Source organism: Vombatus ursinus, unplaced genomic scaffold, assembly GCF_900497805.2.
Source record: "Vombatus ursinus unplaced genomic scaffold, bare-nosed wombat genome assembly UNPS02009994.1, whole genome shotgun sequence".
Taxonomy (NCBI): domain Eukaryota; kingdom Metazoa; phylum Chordata; class Mammalia; order Diprotodontia; family Vombatidae; genus Vombatus; species Vombatus ursinus.
Genome location: NW_020949772.1, coordinates 907,164 through 932,097, shown reverse-complemented (window position 1 = coordinate 932,097; position 24,934 = coordinate 907,164). Strand labels below are relative to the sequence as shown.

The 24,934-nt window shown below is 39.8% G+C and overlaps 1 protein-coding gene across 1 annotated transcript in view; it reads right to left on the bottom strand.

Annotated features, from left to right (window-relative positions):
* The window catches only part of TMEM132D (transmembrane protein 132D), an 881,229-nt gene that overhangs the window by 127,905 nt on the left and 728,390 nt on the right, over window positions 1–24,934 (bottom strand). Inside the window, exon 5 of the mRNA XM_027853583.1 lies at window positions 5,879–6,022. Within this exon, the coding sequence (XP_027709384.1) occupies window positions 5,879–6,022 (144 nt within the window). The remainder of the gene's footprint in view (window positions 1–5,878; window positions 6,023–24,934) is intronic.

Genomic DNA, 24,934 nt, shown 5'->3' with positions numbered 1-24,934 from the left:
CTTCCTTCCTTCCTTCCTTCCTCCTCAGAATATAGTACAGCATCTTGCACATAATAGGCACTTAATGTTTGTTGAATTGAACTATAATTGAATTATACCTTAATGCATCAACATTCAATGCTTTCCCCTCTCATGTAACATATTTCTTCCATCAAAATGTTTCTCTGATCAAGAGGTAGTGTGTGATAGCTGCTAGTGTGTTAGGTTTGAAGTCAAGAAGACAGGATCAAATCCTATCTCTGGTATTTACTATGTAATCATGGGCAAGTCATTTAACTTCTATGAGCCTCAATTTCCCCATCTGTAAAATGGGGAGAGTATTTGCTATATTATAGGGCCACTGTAAGATTATAATGTATGTCAACTGTGTTGAAAACTTTAGCAAATTATCTATAATACATGTTATTTATTATTATGATGATACATCATCATGATGTGGAAGCAACTCCAGTTTCTTCAAGGCTGTGTCAGTGGAGCTCAAGCTCTGCCAGGTCCTACCAAGGTAGAAAGACTTTGAACATAGTTGCAGGCATGGTGGTAGAGCCAAGACGTCAAAGAGAAGTCAGCAATTTTGCTGAGCTCTCCCTCTAAACAACTTTTAAAAAGCAAATCAAACCAAATTGCGAATGGAATAACCAACAAAAAGTCACAATAAATCATTTTTTTTCCCAGTCCAGGATGGCTTAGGAGGACAGAAAGAGAGGTCTTTGGTTACTGGGGTGAGAGATGGCCCATCACTGACTGTGAGACTTGGAAGTGATAGAAGCTAGGGCAGTAACACAATGCCCAGAGTTGGTAAGAAGACCGAACATCTAGTCAGAAAAAGACTTTAAGTGGAACCCTATGCTGGCTAGCACTGGGTATAGAAGTGGGCACCATTTGGCATCCTCATAGTTCAGTACCCAGTTCCAGGTTATAGTTTCAGGCTGGATTGGGTGCTTGCCATTGCAAGGAAGCAGGGACCTGCTTTGGGAAGGACCAGACCACAGACAAGGAGGGCAATGATCAGAACAAACCCCAGATCATACCACCTTGGAAACCCTGAAGATCTATAGGCCCACAGACCTAGATATAAAAACAGCAGGATAGATAAGCTTGAAACTTAGGTTGGTCACTCCCCTTGTCCCTGGGGTTAGCAGAGGTCAAGAATACAATACAATACAAAGTCAAGAAATAAGTTGGGAAAATAAGCAAACAACAGCAACAACAACAAAATAGCCTGACATAAAGAACTACCATGGTGACAGGGAAGATCAAGGCACAAACTTAGAAGAAGACCATGACATGAAAACATCTGCAAGCAAAGACTCAAAGAAAAAAGAGAGATCCAGTGATAAAGTGCGTGCCTATTACTTTAGGTCCACAATGGATTGAGACTTGGCACTAGAGTAGAAAGACTTGAGTTCAAATGTGGCCTCAGATACTTCCTAGCTGTGTGACCCTTGGCGAGTCACTTCACTTCTGTATTTCATAGTTTCCTCAACTGTAAAATGGGGTAATAAAAGCACCCACATCCTAAGGTTGTAGTGAGAATAAAAAGAGATAATATTTGTAAGGTGCTTTGCAAACCTTGAAGTACTATATAAAGGTTAGCTATTATTGGTAGCAAGGTGGTGCAGTGGATAGAAGCTAGACTTGGAATCAAGAAGACCTGAGTTCAAATCCAGCCTCAGACACTTCCTAGATGTGTTACCCTGGACAGGTCCATTAGGCTCTTTATGCCTCAATTTCCTCAATTGTAAAATACAGATTATATAAGGAAATAATAAATGAGAAATGCTTTGTAGACCTTAAAGTACTACGGAAATACGATTATTATTTTATGATTACTACTACTACCTTTGTCAAAGACCAGCTTTGCTGGATTCAGAGGCTCAGCACCAAGTTGCCTAAAGTGTGAGGAATTTTTCAGCCACACAACAACTCTCAAAGTTGTGGAGAGGCTGCAACTCCTAGTGGGGAGTTCCCACACCAAAGAAATCCCATATTCTTTAATTGCTTGAGTTTATAATATAGTTGCTATGACATAAAGATAGCTAGTGGAAAACACCTGTTTTCCATGAAATAAGGTTGGATATGCAAAGCCTTTTCCTTTGAAGCCAGTTGGCACTTCCCAGGCAATATGGCTACAATCTGGGTAACTAAAATAATCTCTTTTCTCTTTTTCTATTACCTTTAGAGAATCACCAATTTTAAGAGTTGCAAGGGATCTCAGGGGCTACCTAGTTTAACCCCTTTATGAAATGAATCCCCACTGGAACACACTCAGAAGGGAGTTATCTGGTTTCTGCTTGAAAACCTCCAAAGAGGGGGTACCCATCACCTCTCAAAATTGCCCATCAAGCCTAAATCTGTCTCTCTGCACCTTATATCCATTGCTCCTGGTTCTGGCCCCTTGGGCCAAGCAGAATAAGGCTAATCCCTCTTCCACCTAGCATCCCTTGAAATACCTGAAGTCACTATCCCATCTCTCCCCCCTCACTTTCCAGCCTCCTTTCGAGTTTTGTTTTTTCCATTTATATTGTAAACTCCCTGAGAGCAGGGATTATCTTTCTTTATATTAATTGTATCTACAGTGCTTAGTACAGTGGCTGACATATAGTAGGTGCTTAATAAATGTTTATTAGATTGGATTGTAAGTAGAAGTTCTGGGATCTGAACTCAGGTCCCATGACTGGAAGTTCAGTGCTCTTTTGCACCACACTATGAGATCATAGATTATAATACCCTTGACACCTTATCCAGCATTCTTTTCCCCTGTTCCCTGCTGACTCTCAGTTAAACAAGGACACCATGTGGGCATGGCAACTGTACTCCTCAGCCTTGGAATTAGAATCACCCAATTTTGGAGTTGGAAAGAGACATGAGGGAAGATCAGGAAAAGAAGCACCATTTCATTTTCCAGGGCTTGTCTTGAAAACATACAGCACTTATTAGAAACCTCTTTCAGATGCTGACACTGGGCCAGATTCATTATCACACTCAGTCCTTCAGAGAGAGTGGTGCTCCCTTCACCAACCTATTGGCCTCCAGCTGCATAAGGTTTATTACATAGTCTCTTGATGAAGGCAAGTCAAAGGGCTGTCTCTCAATATATTCCTTGCATTGCTTTATTTTGGATTATTTTTGCATTTGATCCCAAATGGGAAAGAAGCGGCTGGGAGGAAGAATAAATGCATTTTTATGAAGGACTGGAGCTGGTCCTCAGTTGGCATCATTGGCTCACATAGAATTCTGTGGGTTGGTAAAACATGGGGGAAAAAGATTCTTCCTTTATTAAGTTGCCATGAATTGTAAAGCAGAGCTGCAAATAACTGTTCTTTTTTGGGGGTAGGGGGAAGGGGTCTTGGACTTGTGATTTCTTTTATATAGAAACTGTCTCAACCAATGTTGAACAGCAACTTATCTGCAGCTTAAGATTGTAGAGGTAGCCTTCCTGATTCCTGAGAGGCTAAAGGGATCAGAGGCTCAGAGACCTGGAGCAGGGAAGGACCTTAGAAGTCATTTACTGTGATTTCTTTTACAATGAGCAAGTGTAGATTCAGAGATATTGGATAACTCGCAGGGGGTCGCATAGTCAGTTACACTAGAACCCAGGGCTTATTAACCCAAAGCCAACACTCCAGGCATGACTTCAATGCTAACTCTATAAAAAGCTTCCATGATTCTGATCTTTAGAGAATACTTTGAGATACAAAATCATGGTACAGAGAGGTAGTAGCAGTCACTGCAATTATACTTTGAGCCTATTTTACAGGGACCTGCACAGAATCTCAGAGTTGAAGGGAGTTCAGAGGTCATCCAGTCCAACCTGTACCTGACTAAGCATCACTTCTACATTTCCAATAAGTAGTAATACAAAAGTTTTCCTATAGCCCTCCAATGAGGAGGAACACCATCTGTCCAAAGGTAGTCCATTATGTTTTGGGATAATAGGAAAGAAAGAAGGAAAGAAGGAAGGAGGGAAAAGGGAGGGAGGGAAGGAAAGAAGGGAAGAAAAGAAGGAAGAGAAAAAGGAAAGATTGAAGGAAGGGAGTGGGGAAGGAGGGAGGGAGGAAGGAAGGAAAGAAGGAAGGAAAAGGAAAGAATGAAAAAAGGAAGGAAGAATAGAAGGAAAGAGGAGGGGAGGAAGGAAGGAAGGAGGTAGGGAGCAAGAGAGGTGAGAGAGGAAAGGAGAAAGGAAGAAAACAAGAATTTTCTAAGCACCTATGATGTGCCAGGTACTGTGCTAAGTGCTTTACAAATATTACCTTATTTGGTCCTCATAACAACACTGTATGGTAGGTGCCAGTACTAACACTATTTTACAGTTGAGGCAATTGAGGCAGACAAAGATTAAGTGACTTGTACAGGGTTATACAACCAGTAAGTGTCTGAATGTGAATTTGAACTCAGATCTTCTTGACTCCAGGACCAGGGCCCTATCCATTGTACTACATAACTACCTATAGGCATTTTGGTCATTAGCAACATTTTTGTCATATCAAACCTACATCAGGCTCTTCATAATATCCGTATATTGCTTCTATTCTATCCCAAGAGTCAAGAACAAGTCTAACTCTTTTTCAACATTAGCATATTTAAAGATAACTATCTCCCCCCTAAGTTTTCTTTAGCTTAACCATCCTTACAAAATTCAACCAATCCTTATGTGGCATGAAGTCGAGGCCCTTCACCATAATGGTCTGCCTCCCTTAGTTACTCTCCAGCTTATCACTGTTTATCCTGAAATGTCTTGCTCAGAACTGAACACAGAAGGTGAATTGCAATTGGCGATCACTGCCTTATTCCTGGATTCTGTGTTTTGCTTAATGCAGCCTAATGTTGCATTAGCTTTCTAGGCCACCATCTCACACCAATGACTCAAAATGCCATAACCTTCTGATGACTCCGGGTGTTAATGTTGTGGGTACCATTTTTGTTTCTGTGAATATAAGGATATATTTTCTAGTCAAGTACATCTCAATTGTTCCCTAGATGAGAACAAGAACTTGAAACTTCCCTAGGTGTGAGAGAAAGTATATTTGGATTGGCTGAGAGACTAAACCGTAACCTCTGGCCTATACAAAATTAGAGAGCTGGTTGTAATTCAAACAATCAATTAATATATATGTATTAAATTCCTAATATATGCCAGGCACTGTGCTAAGTGCTGAGGATACAAAAAGAGGCAAAAGACAGTTCTTGCACTGAAGGAGTTTACAATCTAACGCGGAATACAACATACAAACAAATATATACAAAGCAGGCTATATGCAGGATAACAAGGAAAACTTATCAGAGGGAAGGCACTAGAATGAAGAGAAAGATTTAAGTAATTAGGAATTCAACGGAGAATGAAGCTGAGAGAGAATTTTAGCCAAACCCCTGAGAAGGAACCATTTGTGGGAGAGAAGAGCACCTCATTCTTCCTTACCTTTGACCAGAGGAGAACTTTATGAACTTCAGAAGTCAAGAGGATTTGGGACTTTGAGGGGATAAGTAGTCAATCTCTGGGCACCCAATATGTTAGTGTGAGTGGAAGTTTGGGTAGAGACCCTAGATTTTATATGCACTGTATAATGACCCCCAAAATAACCAAGCCAGAAAAATACAACTTTGGGTATTAAATTAGAAAATGAAAATCATTGTAAAGTATTTTTGCAAGAGCAGAGACATAAGACATTCAAATAGAAGGAATACACCATCCACAGAAGCTTTTCCACTTATTTCAGTTCTTTTTTTTGTGTGCCTAAGAGTCAATGTCTGGATTTTAATGACAGTATAACCAAAATGGTAGGAAATGAACCCTATGGGAACTAAAGGTCTATCCAGTCAATGAACAATGATGTTGACATGACAATAGTTTCCTAGGGGGACCAGAGAAATATCACCTTACCTTAATTACATCTTCATCTGATGATCTACACTCCACAGACTCCAGAAGATCTGTCACAGTGCCATCCTCCTCCACAGAGACCACCTTTACAGGCACAGCCACTGTCTTCCCAGTGAGAATAGCCGTGTTCAAGATTTCTGCTTCCTGGAAGATGGAACAGAGCCCTGGGTTTTACATTCCTTCTCTGAATGACCTTTCCCCTGAAATGTGCTAATTCCCTCTTCTTGGCCCTCCCTGCAAAGGGAATCTAATTTGCATTAGTTCCTGGTAAGTCTGGCACTGTCACAGCAGTGGGGGTTAATGTGACAGGTACAGCCATTATTAGCTGTCATTACTCAAATTCCCAACAAGGAGCTCCAAGAACAAGACAGAAGAAAAGTGTCCACACAATGGAGTACAGAAAAGAATGGCCCTAAATTAGTTCAACATAATACAAGCCCATGGACAGAGCCAAGGGAGGAGGGAGTTTCTGCTTATGCAGCAATGTATGCAGCAGTCTAAAAAAGCTCCTGTTGTTTCTAGGCCCCGAGAAATGTTCTCTCCCCTGAAAAATTTGTATAGTCACCAATCTTATTGATGCTATTGACCAGCCCATATACCTGAATGGGGGAGGGGTTATGGTGAATTGGCTGTAATCAATCACCAAACCAGATTGTGAAAGTGGGACCAGGTTTATTTCTTCTTCTGGAACTTGCACTCCAGTCCTCCTTCCCATGCTAGAGCAGGGTCTCATGGCAGAGACCATCTTTCTATTCCAATAATTGTAGCTACAATAGCTAGCTACATGATAGAGAGCCAGTCCTTGAGTCAGGAAGACCTGGGTTTGAATCTAGCTTCTGACCCAAGCTATCTGTGTGATCATATCATTTAAACCATTGAAATGTTCACTGCCCCAAGCAATGCTCTAAGGCTCTAAATTGCACAGCAGGTGCTGATCAGAATTTGCCCAGGGAATTTTTGCCAGGGGAATGCCAAACATGGATAAAACAAATAGTTAGGACAAAAAAAATACCCCACAACAAAACAAATGACATGAATGAATATCTGATGAAAAATTGTGGGTATTCTTCTCTAGGGATAGTAAGTCAACAAATATTTATTAAGCACCTACTATGTGCCAGGTACTTTGCTAAGTGATAGAGATACAAAGAAAGGTAAAAATATGGTTCCTATCTTCAGGGAGCTCACATTTTGACAAAGAAGACAACACAGAAATGCCTATATATTTATGCATTACATGCATGTCTGTATATATAAATATATACTTATATGATATTACATACATATATATAACATGATAGGATGTACATGTTATATGATAGATTAGATATGATATCACACCCTATGTCAGGTAACATAATTTTATATATCATATATGTGATATGATATGATACAAGATGATATAATATTTGTGTAAATGAAAGCCAATCTCAAAAAGAAGCGCTGGGGAGAGGGACGGGACCAAGAACAGCCTCTTGCAGAAGGTGGGTCCTTCTGCCTCTTGTTTCTTTGAGCTGATCTGAGTTTTCAGTTGGCCCTTGAAGGAACTCAGGGAAGCCAGAGGCATGGAGGGGTAGGGAGAACATTGCAGGAATGGGAGACAGCTAGCACAAAGGGATGAATAATTTTCACCATTACAGTCCCGTGAACATTGCCGGCTTGGATTTGAACATAGCATTCATTGTCACCAACTTTCCTAGATCTGGTTAATACAGTGTGTGGGGCTGGGGGTTAGGGTGATCCCTAAACAGAGATTGAGAGAGACCCCCTGACCATCCCCACACTGATAATGATGACTTACAAGGAGAGAATATGAGATCCAACATGGATGGCTTCCTCCTTCCCCCAGTACTCACTCCGCTGACTGTTCACTCCACTGACTGTTCACTATCAACCATTCTATGGCTGTTCTATCCAAGAATTCACCAGCAATCTTCTCATTTCTTTAGTGCCCTTATGCTCAGAAGGCAGGGTGGTGTAATGGATAGTGCTGGACTCAGGAATTTTTGGATCTTAGGAGTAGTCTTGAGCGGGCAGCAACTTGAGAGGCCATCTACTCCAATCCTTTCATTTTACACTTAATGATCCCAGAGTCTAAGGGAGGTTAATGACCCCTATATCAGAGGGTGGATTTGAACTCAAGTCCTATGCCTCAGAGATTCAGAGATCTAAAGCTGGAAGGTATCTCAAAGGTCATCTAGTAAATGCTCCTCACATTACACATGTGGAAAATCAGGCCCATGGAGGTCAAGTGACTTGTCCAAGGTCATACGTAGAATCAGCATCAGAGATGAGATTTGAACTTAGAACCTAGAGGAGTCAGGGAAGTCCACTGTACCACACTAGCTGGATCCAAATCCCTCCTCAGACACTTAATAGCGTCACTAACTTTTATAAGCCTTGGTTTCCTCATCTGTAAAAATGTATAATAATCATTTCTACCTCACAGGGCTATCATGAGGTTAAACTGTGAAAGAGCTTTTCAAAACCTAAAGTACAACATAAATTCAAGCTGTTATTAAATATCCCAGCAGTAGTGCCAGTCCAAACATTTGCCAGTTCATTCAAGTTGTTTCCTGTAGCCCTAGAGCAAGGAACAATCTCTTGTGGAAACATGGCACCATCTTCTGTGTCAGCTCAAGATTCTGTGCTTTTCCCCCTACTATACTGTCAAATAAGCCTTTTGCCTGGGCTATGAGTAAGCTTTTAAAAACTCTTTCTTTGAGTTCACAAAAATTCCGAAGGCCTCCCGGGTCCCCACCGGTCATTCACCTCTTCTTTAGTAAATGGTTCCTGCTCTAGATTCTGAGCCTGACCTCACTTGACTTTGGGGAAAAGAAACCAAATATGAGAGAGAAGCAGTTGCCTTTGGGCAGGGCAAGGAAAGACAGGAATCTCCTTTATCCAAAGGGCAGGGATCAGAAACAGCTTGTCACACAATTGAACAGAAAGATTCCAGTTTCTCTCTCCTCAACCCCCTGGCTTCCCAGAACTGAATCTCTAAGTCCCTTAGGAATACAGGCATATCTCATTTTATTGTGTTCCACAGACATTGTGTTTTTTACAAATTGAAAGTATGTGGCAACCCTGCATCGTGGAAGTCTATTGGCACCATTTTTCCAACTACATGTGTTCACATCATGTCTCTGTGTCATATTTTGGTAATTGCAATATTTCAAATGTTTTCATTATCGTTATATCTGTTATGATGATCTGTGATCAGTGATCTTTGATGTTAGTATCGTAATTGGGGTGTGCCACAAACCACACCCATATGAGACAGCAAACTTAATTGATAAAAATTGCATGTTCTGACTGCTCCAGCAATGAGCAATTCCTCCATCTCTCTCCCTCTCCTCCCTATTCCCTGAGACACAATAATATCAAAATTAGGCCAGTAAATAACCCTACAATGGCCTCCAAGTGTTCAAGCAAAAGGAAGAGTCAATCCATGTGGTAAACCTCATTGTTGTCTTATTTGAAGAAATCGCCACAGCCACCCCAATCTTCAGCAACCACCACCCGCAATAGACAGCTGCCATCTACATCAAGGCAAGACCCTCCACCAGAAAAAAGATGACGACTTGTTAAAGTCTTAGATGATGGCTAGCATTTTTTAGCCATAAAGTACTTCTTTCACTAAGATATGTGCATTGTATTTTAGACACAATACTATGGCATACTTAATAGACTACCAAAGAGTGTAAACATAACTTTGATACACGCTGGGAAACAAAAAAACAGACTCATGTGGTTCACTTTATTGTGGTGTTTGCTTTACTGTGGTGGTTTGGAACAAAACCCACAAAGTTATGCTTGTAAAAGAAACCAGTGAAGGGGCAGCAACCTGGCCTCATCACACAGCAGGAAGAGGCATTGTGCAGCTCAGCTCCAGAATAAAAAGTCAAGAGTGTCCTTTAAATATTTGGAAATTCTGGGAACATGAAGAGGAAGGGGGCTAAGGAGGAGTGCTGACTGGCAGTGGAATGCCCATCTGGGCCAGGGGTATTCTTATGCTTGGAATGCAATTTTTCATTCTGTCATGTGAGATCTACTTGGGGACTGGGAAGGAAGCTCCAGATTTTATCATTCTGCCTTTTGCATCCTCCAGGGTCCCTAGCATTCCAAAGGCTCTGGGATTCAAAACATGTCTCCTTCCCATCAAATATCTTTTTGCTCCTGCCCAGATAAAGTTGCTATACTCTGTTGTCTTTATTTCCTTGCTTTCTCATTCACTCACTTCTCAACCCCTTTGAAATTGGATGCCGGACCTTATCACTTAGCTGAAACTGCATTCTCCGAGGTCTGATCTGTTCATTGGTAATTTCACTGGCCTCTTCTCCATCCTCATCCTTCTTATCTTCTCTACAGCTGCCAGAATGATATTCCTAAAGCACGGGTCTGAGAACTCACCCCCTACCTCAGTGTGCTCCAGGGATACCTTCAACTTCAACGATCAACTATGAACTCTTCTGTTTGGCATTTAAAGACCAAAGCGCGTGCACACACACACACACACACACCCACCCACCCACACACGCATGGCCCTTCACAATCTGACTGCAATCTACTTTTCCAGTCTTATCACACATTACTTCCGTTATTGTACCCTCCAGTCCAAGTGCAACTGGCCTTTCTGCTGTTCCTTGTTGAGGACATTTCAACTTCTGTCTATGTGCCTTTTCAGAGGCTATGCCTCATGCTTGGAATGCATTCTCTACTCATCCCTATCTCTTAGAATCCTTAGTTTTCTTCAGAGCTCAGCTCACATGTCCCCTTCTACATGAGGCCTTTCTTGATTTCTGGGCTGTTTAGAACCTCCTCACAAAAATAACCAGATATTGACTCTATAGATATACATACATACATATCCCATACATACATACATACACACAAACTAGCTGTGTGATCCTGGGGGGGGATATGTATATGCATATAGATATATGTATGTGTGTTTGCATATACATACATGCATGTATGTATAAGCACATCATAACACATTAATAAATGTACATGTGCCTACATGTATATAGTTATATATTTATAGATATGCATAGATTTATATATATAAGCACACAAGTTCTGTGACTCAGTGTGTGTATGTATGTGTGCATATATAAATACACATGTACATATACTACACATCTGTGCATATACACATGTATCTACATAGTTGTATTTGTGTTTATTATATGTGAACATTTATACATGTATGTGTATATATAGCTATCAATATATGTGAATATGGATATTTATATGTAAACATACATATACATTTATATACATATATAATCAAGTTTATACAGAACTCAAGCTCTATGATTCAGCACACACATACACATACATAAACATACACACACCTGTACAACATTATATATGTAGCTATTTATTATATAATCATTTGAACATAAGTTATTTATATATAATACATATGCACATGTGTACACACATATATGTACTATATAAATGTACACACATTTGTATATACATATCATGAATCATAGAACTCGGGAGTTAGACATGACCTCTAGTCACTCTAACATACCCACCAGGGTATGTTCAGGGTCTACATGGAGCCTTGTCAGAGTGTTCCGCCTCTCAAGGGAGCTCATCTGTCTTTTGGACAGCTCTCATTGTTAGGCGGTTTTTCCTGACATCAAACCTTAATTGGTCTTCCCTCAGGGAGCATACATGCCCTTTGGGGTGACAACATGCACACACACACATATATGTTAATATTTAACAAATATTTATTAAGCAATTACTATGTACCAAATGCTGAACATACAAAGACAAAAGTGAGACAGTTCTTCCCTGCTTTCATGGAGCTTACACTCCAAAGGGGTAGGCAATACACACATAAGTAAACAACCGAATCAATCAATAATGTAATATAAATATAAACAGACTAATAAGGCTCTTATTGCCTAGGGGTACTGGAAAGTCTTTATGTAGAAGGTCTTGTCTCTGCTAAGTCTTGAAGGAAGTAAGAGATCTAAAGGATCTCCTAAGTCAGGAGCAAAGGCGAGGAGGGAGTGCATTCCAGGCAGGAGGAGACTGCAAAGTACAAAAGATGGAGAAAGAATGGAATGTCAAGTGTGAGGAATAGAGAAAATGCCAGTTTGACTGGACCATGATGTATGGGAAAGGGATTAATGTATAATGATGCTGGAAAGGTATTATGATCTATTATAATTTTCTCTGTGATGTTCATTCATGGAAAAAAAATGTGCATAGAACCCTGTGTAAATGCATAGAAAACTACAATACAGGGACAGCTAGATGACGCAGTGGATAGATCACTGGTCCTGGAGTCAGGAGGATCTGAATTCAAATTCAGCCTCAGATACATAACACACACTAGCTGTGTGACTCTGGGCAAGTCACTTAACCCCAATTGCCTCACCAAAACAAACTAACAAATAAAAAAAACCCTATAATACAGGCAAAGAAAGGGAGAAAACTCTTTCCAGGTATAAAATAGAGAATAAAGAAAATCATGGAGGTGGGAGAATACAGGTCACGTGCCAGGCATCAGAGAGCATTCTTGTTTAACTTCACTGTACAATGTGTGATGGGGGACAGAGGATGAATTATGATCTAAAGCAGGAAAAACAGAGTGGTGTCAGGTTATGGAAGATTTCCATTACCAGGAAGAGAAGTTTGAGGTGGCAGCTAGGTGGCACAGTGGATAGAGCACTGGCCCTGGATTCAGGAGGACCTGAGTTCAAATCCAGCCTCAGACACATAACACTTACTAGCTGGGTGACCCTGGGAAAGTCACTTAACCCCATTTCCTAGCCAAAAAAAAAAAAAACCAAAACAAACAAACAAAAAAAACAAAACAAAAGAAGTTTGAACCTTTCTTGTAAAGCAAAAGGGAGCCACTAAAGATGTTTGAGCAGGTGAATAATGTGACCAGAAACATGAGAAGGCTCATTCTGGCTACAGTGTGAAGGATAGATTAAAAGAGGGAGAGACCTGAAATGAGAAAATCTGTTAAAACTAGTTTGCAACAGACTAAGTGGCCTGTAGTGAGGATACCATCTAATGGTGATGGCAATAGGTCTAGAGCAGGGGTGGGGAACCTGCAGCCTTGAGGCTACATGTGGCCTTCTAGGTCCTTGGGTGTGGCCTGTTGACTGAGTCCAAATTTTACAGAACAAATCCTTTCATTAAGGGTAAATGTTCTGTGAAGTTTAGATTCTATCAAAGGGCCACACTTGAGGACCTAGAGGGCCACATGTGGCCTTGAGTCTGTAGGTTTCCCACCCCACCCCCAGTCTAGAGAGAAGAGATAGAGAACAATTTTCTGCACATAGACAATCAAAAAACAAGCATTTTTACAGCACCTGCCACGTACCAGGAACCATGCTAAGCGTTGGGGATACAAAGATAAAAATAAAACTGAACTCAAGGAATTTATGACGGGAGGCAACATGACATTTCCATGTATGAGGTAGGGGAGCAGAAGGTAGACTTGGCACCCCCAAATGTAGTTCAGATGATACAGTTACTAAACACTCTGTGCCTCAGTTTCTTCATCCGTGAAATCAGAGAATTGGAAGCAATATACTCTAAGGTAAGGTCCTTTCCAGTTCTAAATTTATGATCCCATGACCTCAAGTTTGGGGAATAGCTGGTAGACCAGTATGACTGAACATGATAGGTATGAAGGAGAAGAATGTGAAACAAGTGAATTTTTGGAATTTGGGGGAGGGAATATATAAATTATACAGGAAAATGAATGAGCTTTCATGAATATTCCATGTATATTGGAATTGATTGTGTAACATGAGAGAAACTGGCACAGGACCACCCAGCATGGCATGCCCTTATCAAAGAAGGTTCTGTGCTCTATGAGAAAAGCAGAATTGAAGTAGCTCAAAAGGAATGGGAAATAAGCAAATTGAGAGAATCCACCCCAAATGTTCACATGGACAATTTGTACCCGACCTGTGGCAGAGCATTCCAAGCTCTTACTGATTTGATCAGCCACAGTTGGACACAACTTGTCTCTTGTCTTGTAACTTTACTCTAACACAGTGGTGTCATTTTGGTCTTTTTTGGGAATGAAGGACAACCAACCAATAATGTATATGTATGTGTATATGTATATGTATATGTATATGTACATGTACATGTACATGTATATGTGTATGTATATGTACATGTACATGTGTATATGTATGTGCATATGCTTATGCCTATGTATGTATACATCTCTCTCTCTCTCTCTGTCTCTCTCTCTCTCATTCATTCATTTCAATCATGTTTGGCTCTTGTAGTTTGCCAAATCTTTCTCTAGATCATTTTATAGATGAAGAAACTGAGGCAACCAGAATTAGGTGACTTGCCCAGGGTCACACAGTTAGTAGGTGTCTAAGGCTGGATATAAGCTCAAGATGAGTCTTCCTGATTCCAGGCCCAGCACCTCTATACACTATGGCACCACCTAGTGCTTTATATGTGTATATGTATATGTATATGTATATGTATATGTATATGTATATGTATATGTATATGCACATGCATATGTGTATATGTATATGTGTATGTATATGTGTATGTATGGATGTATATATATATATATTTACACACATATATACATATCCACAAATGAGATTCCATTATTGAAAAACATGATATTGTGTTCTTCTATGAATTTACTTAAAATTTTAGTGCAGATTTTTTTCAGAATGATCCAGAAATCCTAGATGCCCAACTAAGAGGAAAAAAGAAATGAAAAAAATAAGTGTTACTCTTCTCTCAGTTGGCTACTTTCTCTACTTTAAATTAAAGTATTAGAAACACATGATTTGTGGGAGCCCTATTAAACATGGGGATAAGAGTACCATCAAACAGATATGACTGAGCCCCAGTTGAATATTACTTTTCTCCATAGCAGTACACAGACATCATTACTTGGGATCAGGGACCAGGCTTGGAAGAGGGTTCCAACTGAGCCAATCACCAGAGAGCAGTCCCATCAAATCCACTTCAAAGCAGATAAGCGGATTCACATCATTTACTTGGCTGTGAGGGAAAATGTGAGCAAAGGCCATTTGGGGAAAGGGGAGATCAAAATTTACTGGCAGCTGAAGCTGATTTTCTATTTGGGATTTATTCACAAAGGCAGCATTTCCAATAAGGGGCCAGAGGCTACCCGAGGGTCCCTACTTAGACATTTGCAAGAATTCACAGGGAGTAAGCATTGTGAAATGGGGAACAGGTCACATGGCCGGGGGACATGAAAGGTGAATTATATCCCTAAGATTATATTATATGCTATCACTAGAACTCAGAGTAACTTCAAATAGATCATTTTAATGATGATTGACCTTAATTTGTTTATCTGTCAAATGGAATCATGAGAGATGTCCTGGAGTGGAATTAACAAAAAGAATGCTAAGGCATCATGCCCCAGAACAGAAAGCTAGTTGTGGAGCTGGGAAGATCCAGATTCAAATTCTGGCTCTGATACATATTAATTGTGCAACTACAACCAAATCAGTTTCACCCCTTCATGCCCCAAGCAGATATACAACATAGGCTTCTTAAACTGGGCTCTATGAACTTATTTTTTTCCCCAATAAAATTTGTTTCTTTTGTAATCCTTTTTTTTCCTTTTTGCATCAAAAGATATTGTGAGAAGGGGTCCATAGATTTCACTATATTAACAAAGAGTTTCATGATACTAAAAATGTTAAGAACTCTGGCTTGAAAAGACTTAAATTGGATTTAAATTGGATTTAAAAGATCCATAATTTTTAATTATGGATCAATCAATCAATAAGCATTTATTTTGTGCCACGCACTAGGCTAGATGCTGGGGATGCAGAGGAAAAAGTATGATGGTCCTTGTCTCCTCTATCAATGAAGAGAGTTTCTATATGGCAAGTTCCATCAACTGGAAGACTCTTAGGTCTAGACCCACAGTCCTCCAACCATTCCCATACTGTCTCCTCCCTCCTCCGTTCCTCCACAAAAAAGGAAACCCAGGGACATAAAGATATCATGGAAATGAGAAAACAAAAGTGGTATAATAGAAAGGACTCTGGTTTTGGAGTCAAAATGCCTGGGTTGCTACTTAATGACCTTCGTCAAGTCACTTAACCTATGTGTCTCTCAGTTTCTACATCTGTAAAATGAGGTGTTGAAACAGATGATATCTATGATCACCTGTGGACTAAATAATCTTTTTCAATTCTAAGTGCCACATAGCTCTTCTTTCTAGGGATCAAGACTTCTCTGTCTGGCATTTTCAGCTAAGGATTAATTCGGGCTCATCCTTTCTTTCTCTTCCTTCTTTGTCTGTTTCTCTTTCAGTCATAAACACATATGTATATATATACACACACACACACACAGAGACATGCATATACACATACAAACATATGTATATCTGTGCTTATGTGTACAAATATACACATATGTGTATGTACCCATTGCTATACATAGATGTCTATCTCTGCCTGTCTATCTGTCTATGAGAGGTCAATGTGGCATAGTTGATAAAGGACTGAGCAGGGAGTAAGGAAGATCTGGGTTCATTGTCAGGCCTTTGCCATATGTGTGTTATGTGTTCCTAGGCAAATGAGTTAACTTCTCAATGCCTCAGAAAACTCTCTACATTTATAACACATAGAAGAGATGGAGACCTGCATACACACATATATGAGTATGTATATATACATATGCATAATATAAATACATATATGTATAAATGTGTGTATATACATACATATACATACACATACACACATATATGTGTGTATGTATACAGGGAATCTAGGTGGCACAGTGGATAGAGCGAAAGGCCTGGAAACAAGAAGACTTATCTTTCTGAGTTCAAATCTGACCTCCTTAGACACTTGCTAGCTGTATGACCCTGGGCAAATCACTTAACGCTGTTTGCCTCAGTTTCCTCATCTGTAAAATAAGCTGGAGAAGGAAATGGCAAATCACTCCAGTATCTTTGCCAAGAAAATATCAATAGGGACATGGTGAGTTGGACACCACTAAACAACAGATTAAGTGTATGTCTATGTACATATTTGTACAACATATACATATACACATATATGTATACACACATATCTTTGAGAGTCTCCTGGGACACTGAAAGATTAAGTGATGATGACTTGTCCAGGGTCTCACTGCTAAGTACTTTCTGAGAGAGGACTTTACCTATGTCTGCCAGCCTCTAAGACCAGCCCTCCCATCCACTGAGCCAGACTGCTTCTCATTAATATACTCACTATTCTATTGCTCTTATATTATTATTGTTATTTAAATAGATAGACCTAGAGATTTCTCCTTGTCACTAGGGACACATAAGTAACATTTAAACTAATTTAAGCAATTAGATCTTGGAACTTGTCTCCTCTCCTGATCTGTTCAATGGCAAGAAAGACTGAAGTTTCCCTCAGGGCAAGCACATAAAAAGAGTCTTTGATCTCAGGAAGCCATCACTTCAGAATGCGGATATTCCCAAAGCCTATAGACACCTGAGGAATTGAGATCTCTTGTACAGGTGCCAACAGAGAAGGGGGGTGGTGACTAACTGAGCAGATGACACAAACTGTGGAAACGCAATCAAACTTCTCATTAACATTCACACCATTTAGATTTACCCCCTGAAATAGACAACCAGTTTTCCCCAGATAGACCTAATTTGAATCATTCTACAATTCCTGATCCTTATACTCTCCTAGTATTCCCACTAATTTCTTAATTGTTCTGCTGCATACCTCGCAGGGTTTAGGGGAGGAGAGAACTTTGCAAACCTGAGCATCATCAAAATGTGACATTACTTTCAGTAGGTTTTTCAGTTGAGTCTGACACTTTGTTACCTTATTTGAGTTTTTCTTGGCAAAAATACTGGAAAGGTTTGCCATTTCCTTCTCCAGATCATTTTACAGATGAGGAAACTGAGGGAAAAGGAGTTAAATGACTTGTCTGAAGTCATAGAACTAGTGTGTGTGGCCAGATTAGAATTTAGGAAGATGAGTCCTTCTGACTCTAGGCCTAACACTCTATCCACTCACTGCACCATCATTTTATTACTACTTTGATATATTGATCCATCTGTGATCACAGTGATATTGGGCACTCCCTCCAAGGATGCAGACTGCAAGTTATTCACATACTCTTATCCTTATACATACTTGATATGTGTGTGTGTGTGTGTGTGTGTGTGTGTGTGTGTTTGTGTCTACAGGGAAGCTAGGTGGCACAGGGAAGGTAGAGTGCCAGAAGGAGACAAGAAGACTCATCGTCCTGAGTTTAAATCTGACTTCCTCAGACACTTACTAGCTTTGTGACCCTGGACCAGTACTTAACCCCGTTTACCTCAGTTTCCTCATCTGTAAAATGACCTGGAGAAGGAAATGGCAAACCACTCTAAGATCTTTGTTGTCTCCCCCATTTGAATGTAAGCTCTTTGAGGGCAGGGACTAGTTTTTTTTTTTAACTCTTTTTATATCCTCAGAGCTTGGCACAGTGCCTTTCACATGGTAGGCCTTTAATAAATGCTTCTTGATTGACTGATTGATCTTATAGGAAGGGGCAGGCTATGAAGGGCTTTGAAGGCCGAACAGAAGATTTTCTATTTGATTTTGGGAGCAATAAGGAGCCACTGCAGGGGTGTGTGTGTGTGTGTGAGAGAGACATGGTTAAACCCGAGTTTTTAGAAAACAACTTAGGTGGCTGAATGGGAGGATGGATTGGAGTGGGGACAGACTGGAATAAGGAAGACCCACCAGCAGTTATTGCAATAGCCCAGGTGTGAGGTGATAAGGCCTGCAGCCAAGTGGTAGCAGTGTCAGAGGAGAGAAGGGGGCAGATTTGGGAGGTGTTGCAAAGGTGGAATCAACAGGCTTTGGCAACACATGAGGAAAAGGCCTTCATGACCTAATCCCTTCCTATCTTGCCAGGTTTTTTGCACCTCGATCCCTGCCATGTCCTCTCCAATCCACTAATGTCCTTGCTGTCACACAAACAAGACACTCCATCTCTGGATTCCAGGCATTTTCTCTGGCTGTCTATCTCCTATGCCTGGAATTCACTCCCTCCTAGTCTCTATCTGCTGTTTTTTTTCTGGCTTCTTTTAAGACTCATTTAAAAGTCCCATTTTCTACAGGAAGCCTTTCCCAACTCCTCTTAATTCTAGTACCTTCCTTCCTTTATTTAATTCCTCTTTATCATGTATATAGCATGTTTGTATATATTTGTTGACTTACTGTTTTGTGGAAGAAAAAGAAGCCATGGGAGGTTTGAGGAGAGAGGAAAGGTTTGTGTAATTCTGACTGTGGCTCCTCAGTACTTGAATTCTTTCCTTCTATCTACTTACAGTATTTTTTTTTAAACTTGGAAGCTCTGGATTTTAGCTACAGTGTTTCTGGAATGTTTATTTTTTTTTTCCTTCTGGAGCTGACTGATGGATTCTTTCTATTTCTGTTTTGCCTTTTGGTACTAAGAAATCAGGATAGTTTTCCTTTAAGATTTCTTGAAACATGACATGTAGGCTCCTTCTTTCCCCCATCATTTTTAGGTAGTCCAATAATTTTTATATTTTTCTCTTCAATCTGTTTTTCAGGGAAGGTTTTTTTTATTATGAGATATCTTGCATTTTCTCCTATTTTAAAAGTCTTTTGATTTTGTTTTACTATTTCTTGTTGCATCATGACATCAATTTCTATTTGATCCATTTTAACTTTCAGGGAGTTTGTTGCTTGGGCAAGGTTTTGTTCTTCTTGTGCTAAGTTGTTAATTCCCTTTTCAATTATTTCTTCTATACCTCTCATTTCTTTTTCAATTCTTCACTCCCACCCCATACTCTTGTTTCATATATATGTTAGGACCAGGCTCTGCACACTTCTTGAGAGAATGTATGGGCTGGTTCTGGTTGCTTTTTTAGGGTCTTGATCACAGCTATTCCAGGCTCTTAGGAACAGCTCAAGCTAGTGGCCTGAAAGCTTTCAATGCTCTCAAAGTGTTTTGGTACCAGACAAAGTCACTGTTCCCCTGATATGAATTCTGCAAGTTCCTTGGGTCTAAGCAATAAGTTTTTGGGCTTTCCCTTTAGAGTTTCAGTAGACTGCTGCTGGACTTAGCCACTATTTGCCAGATGGGAGGCTCTACAGGCTCCCCTTTTATCTAGTATTCCTGTCTTGGTACTTCTTTGTAGGCTTCAGACTATGCTAGAGGCTTTAACTGAAACTTTGTTTGGTTCCTGATATCTAAACTGTACAGGTATTGCTTATTTCTGAACTTGCTCTTTGCTTGGTACCCAGCCTTCGCCGCCTCCTCTGGTTTGAGGGAAAAAAATAGCAGGCATGCACCTTCCCTCAACAGAGTTACAAGAACCTGAGAGAGTTTGAATCATACTTGACTGGTGGTATTCTCCAAGAATATCAGAGCTGCCCATGTGAGGACAGGCTAGTTGCGTGGTGAGTAAATTGTGAGAGAGAGTGAGAAAGAGAGCAAGAGAGAGCAGGAGTGAGTGAGAGTGAGAGAGAAAGAGCGAATGCCACAGATTTTGTCAGGGGCTGCACTGTAGGGATCATTTCATGAATGTGCTACATACATAATTATTATTAATCATTTAGTTAATCAATAAGCATTTATTAATATGTCTATATATGCCTATATATTTCTATATCTACCCATATAAATCTATCTATTTAGGAGTTTTGTAGAAGTAAAGAGCACTAAACAGTTGAGATGATAAGAAAAGATGTCTTGGGGTTGGTAATACTTAAAGTGAGCTTTGAAGAAAAAGTGGAATTCCAAGAGCAACAAGTAAGGAGAGAATGCATTCCACGCACAAGGGACAACTTGTGCAAAAGCCTAGAGATGGAAGATGGGATATCATGACAGGGAATAGGAAGAAGATTTGTTAGGTTGAAATGCAGATTGTATGAAGTAGGGTCAAGTGTAGCAAGCCTGAATATCTACACTGGAGATAGATTGTGAAAGTTTTTAAATGCCAGAGAAAAGAACTTGGCATTTTATCTTAGTTGTAGTCCAAAACTAGTGGAGCTTTTTGACAAGGGTAGGAGTGACTTGTTTAGCCTTGTCTTTTAAAAATATCATTTTGGCAGTTTTATGGATAATTGAAGGATAAGAAGATCGAGTGGTAGATAGATAGATGAATAGATAAATAGATGCATGAATGAATAGATAGGTGGATAGATAGATAGATAGATAGATAGATAGATAGATAGATAGATAGATAGATAGATAGATAGACAGATAATCCAAGAAGGAAGGGACCAGAGTCTGATCTGGAGTGGTGGCTGTGGAAGTGGAAAGAAGAGGATGAATGAGAGGAGTGTTGTGAGTGGAGATAGAATCAAGATTTGACAACTGGTTGAATATGGGAATTAAGACGGTAAGGGAGAATGAAGTCTAGGCTGATTTCTAGGTGGTGAACCTGAATGATTGGAATATGATGGTATTCTCAACAGAAATGAAGGTCAGAAGAGGGGTCAGTTTTTTGGGGAAAGATAATCAATTCTGCTTTTGACATGTTGAGTTTGAGGTACCTATGGGGCATCCAGAGGGAAATACCCAGTAGGCAGCTTGTGATGTGGGCTAGAACTCAAGAAAGAGACTAGATTTGTATTTATAATTCTGGGAGTCATCTGCATAAAGATGATAGTTGAACCCACAGGAGCTAAGATCACCATTCTAGAGAGAAGAGAAGAGGAGAGGAAAGAAGAGCAAAGGAGAAGAGAAGAGAAGAAGAGGGAAGAGAAGAGGAGGCCCTGAGTAGCACCTTTCAGTATTTCCACAGTTAAGGGATATAGCATGCTTGATGAGCTAGCAAAGGGAATTTAGAATTAGCATTCACAGAGGTACGGTCAACAGTGTTAAGCTTTGAGGATACAAAGAAAGACAAAAATATGGTCCCTGCTCTCAAGGAGCTCACATTCTATTGGGAGAAGATAATATGTAAATAACTATAATACAACACATACATATACTATATATATGTATATATACATACATAGATATACATATATGTGTGTAATATATATATGTGTGTGTACATATATACACACATATGTAGATAGATAGATAGATATCAAAGGGAAGGCATTGTTGGGGTGTTAGGGAGATGGAACCAGAAAGGAAGAGAACCAAGCAAAAGTAGACCTGGAAACACTCAGGCAAGAATATGAAAGAGAGAGAGAGAGAGAATGATCAAAAGTATCAAAGGTCATAGAGAGGCCAAGAAGGATGAAGATTAAGAAAAGGTCCCTGGATTTGTTGATTAAGAAATCACTGGTAATTTAGCTTCTATTGAGTGATAAGGTTGGAAACCAGTCTGTAAAGGGTTGAGGAATGAGAATAGAGCTAGAAAACAGAGTGTCTTTCTAATTCTTTCTCTCACTCAACATAGACATACAGATAGATACAGATATGTGTGTATAAACTGTATTTCAATATAATTGGTTTGCTTTGTTATCCTATGCATTTTTTTCATTTAAAAACATGTTTCTAAGAAGGAGTACACAGGTTTAATCAGATTGTCCAAGGGGTCCAGGACACAAAAATGCTTAAGAACTCCTGAATTAGAGAAAAGTTCCCTGAACATTGAATAGACTCTCTGGGGGAAAATTAACAGAAGGACACAGAAAAGAATCACCATATATGATGGAAAGGCATAGGCAATTTGTAATTCACATCAATGGAAGGAGTGCCCATCTTGCTGAGATCATAGATCCATCCAAGAATGCATATCTGTCTCCTCTGGAATGTTTTCCAAATGCATATCTTTTTTTTTCCATTTCCTGGGTTGCCATGGCTAAAGAAATCAACCTGTTGGTAATTAGCCTCCTCCTACCTAGCCTGGGTGATCTTCAAACAGCAGATATAATTCATTGTTGAGATGTGGTCAAAACCTTTCCAGTTTGGTAGATCATATCACTTCGTACTCCTTTGGTATAGCCTACAAGACAGCATTGTTACCTCTGTGACACCATTAGGCAACTTCTTCAAAAAGATATCTCTAAGTATGTATGTATGTATTATGTATGTATCTATATACATACATACACATAAGTACAGACATACACATATTACTAGTGCAATTAAATAACAAATTAGAAAGTCATAAGGGATTTTTGTTCTGAGGAACAGAGGTTCTTCAAAATGTTCCTACTGATGGGCTTTGCCCCTAATTACCTTCCACTGAACCTTTTCTCATTTACCAGCATAAAAAAGAAGAAAGGGAAAAAAATAACACTCCAACAAAACCTCACTTACTGGGAAACCTGCTGCTGCTTTTTACAGGATGCTAATGAGGTGATGTTATTTTATTAAATATCATAAGCTAATTATTAATTTATGTTGGAAATAGAATAGAAATTTTCACATTATAAATTATAATGTTCTATAAATGACTCGCCCACAGACACTACACAGTCTTAGAAACTGGCATTTAAAGGATGCCATAAGCAGGCTCCCACCTACCTTTCCAGTCTTATTTCATTTTACTCCCCCTCACAAATTCTCCGTCCTAGCCAAAATGGACTACTGGCTGTTCCCTGAACTCCACAACTCCATCTTATGTCTCTATGTAGGCACAGAGACTGACCTCAATGCCAGGAATATAATTCCACCTCATTGTTGCATTGAGAAACCTGCCTTTCTTCAGTTATGGAAAAAGCACTGGATTCTAATTCCACCTCTGATACTTACTACCCGTGTGACTTTGGAGATTTCATTTAATCTCTCTGAGCCTCAACTTCCTCATCTGTAACATGAGGCAGTTGGACTAGATGGTTTTTGAGGACCCTTCCAGGTCTAAATCTATGGTTCCATGGGCCTAATCTCTGAGCCTCAGTTTCCTCATCTGTAACATGAGGGGGTTTTACTATATGGTCTCTGCAGTCCCTCTAGATCTTCAACATCTCAGCTCAGGAGCCATCTCTTTTGTAAAGCCTCTTTTTAAATGCACACCCCACTCCAAGTATTGAGTGTTCTCTGTCTCATATTTTGTGTACAATAGTTAGATGTATCTACCTTGTATCCCCCCCGTAGAATGTTTACTAAGTGTCCAGAAGCAGACACTTAGTAAATGTTTATTCAGTTGTACGAATCAGAACTATTCCTTTGTAGAAGAGAGCTTTTGAGGATGGAAAGATGGGGCATGTAAATGGGCAGAACAAGGTGGCCAGAGGGTACGTTGGGCAGAGGGCAAACAAATAGCCTGGAACAAGAGAAGGGATGGAATTCGCCATTCTGCACTATTCAGAAAACCAGTGGTGACTAAATATGCCAGCTCTGCATTTAGATTGCCTGGTCATATTTGAGAACTGCTTCTGTATTGAGACTGCAACTAGGACTTCCTCAAGCCTTGACCATGTCACTACTCTGCTCAAGAATCCTCAGTAAGTCTCTATTGCCTCCAAGACAAAACACCAACTCCTCTGCTTGACATTCCAAGCCCTTCCCAGTATGATTCTGGTCCACATTTCCAGATTTAACTTCCCAAGACATTTTTGCATGTGTTTTATATTTCCCTTCAAACTGCTCTAATCACTATCCAAACTCAGGATTCTATTTCCTGCCTCCACACCCTTTACACAGGCCATCCCCAATGTCTGTAATGTGTCTTCTTATGATCATCAACTTCCTTCAGGACTCATCTTAGATGCTGCCTTCAATGGAAAGCCTTGCCTCATCTTCCCAATTTTGACTGCACCCTTCCTCTTCCTCAAATAATAAAGCATTTAACTACTGGTGCACATGCTTCATCTCCAGAAGAAAGTAAGCTCTTTGAAGCAAGGTAGGACCTTTTCTTTCTTTCTTTTAAACCTTTCTACCCTCTAACACCCATCAACATTTCAATGTTTACTGAATTAAATTTTAACCAAAGCACTGAAGAGGACCCCACGTCTTGGAATCTAATTGAGGCTATAAAACAAATTCCAACTCTTGAGTTCTAAAATCCTTACCCAGAAACATGGTGGATACTATCTTACCTGCTACCTTCCTATACACAACAAATCTGCCTCTTCCCTCTATGCATCTGTGTACACA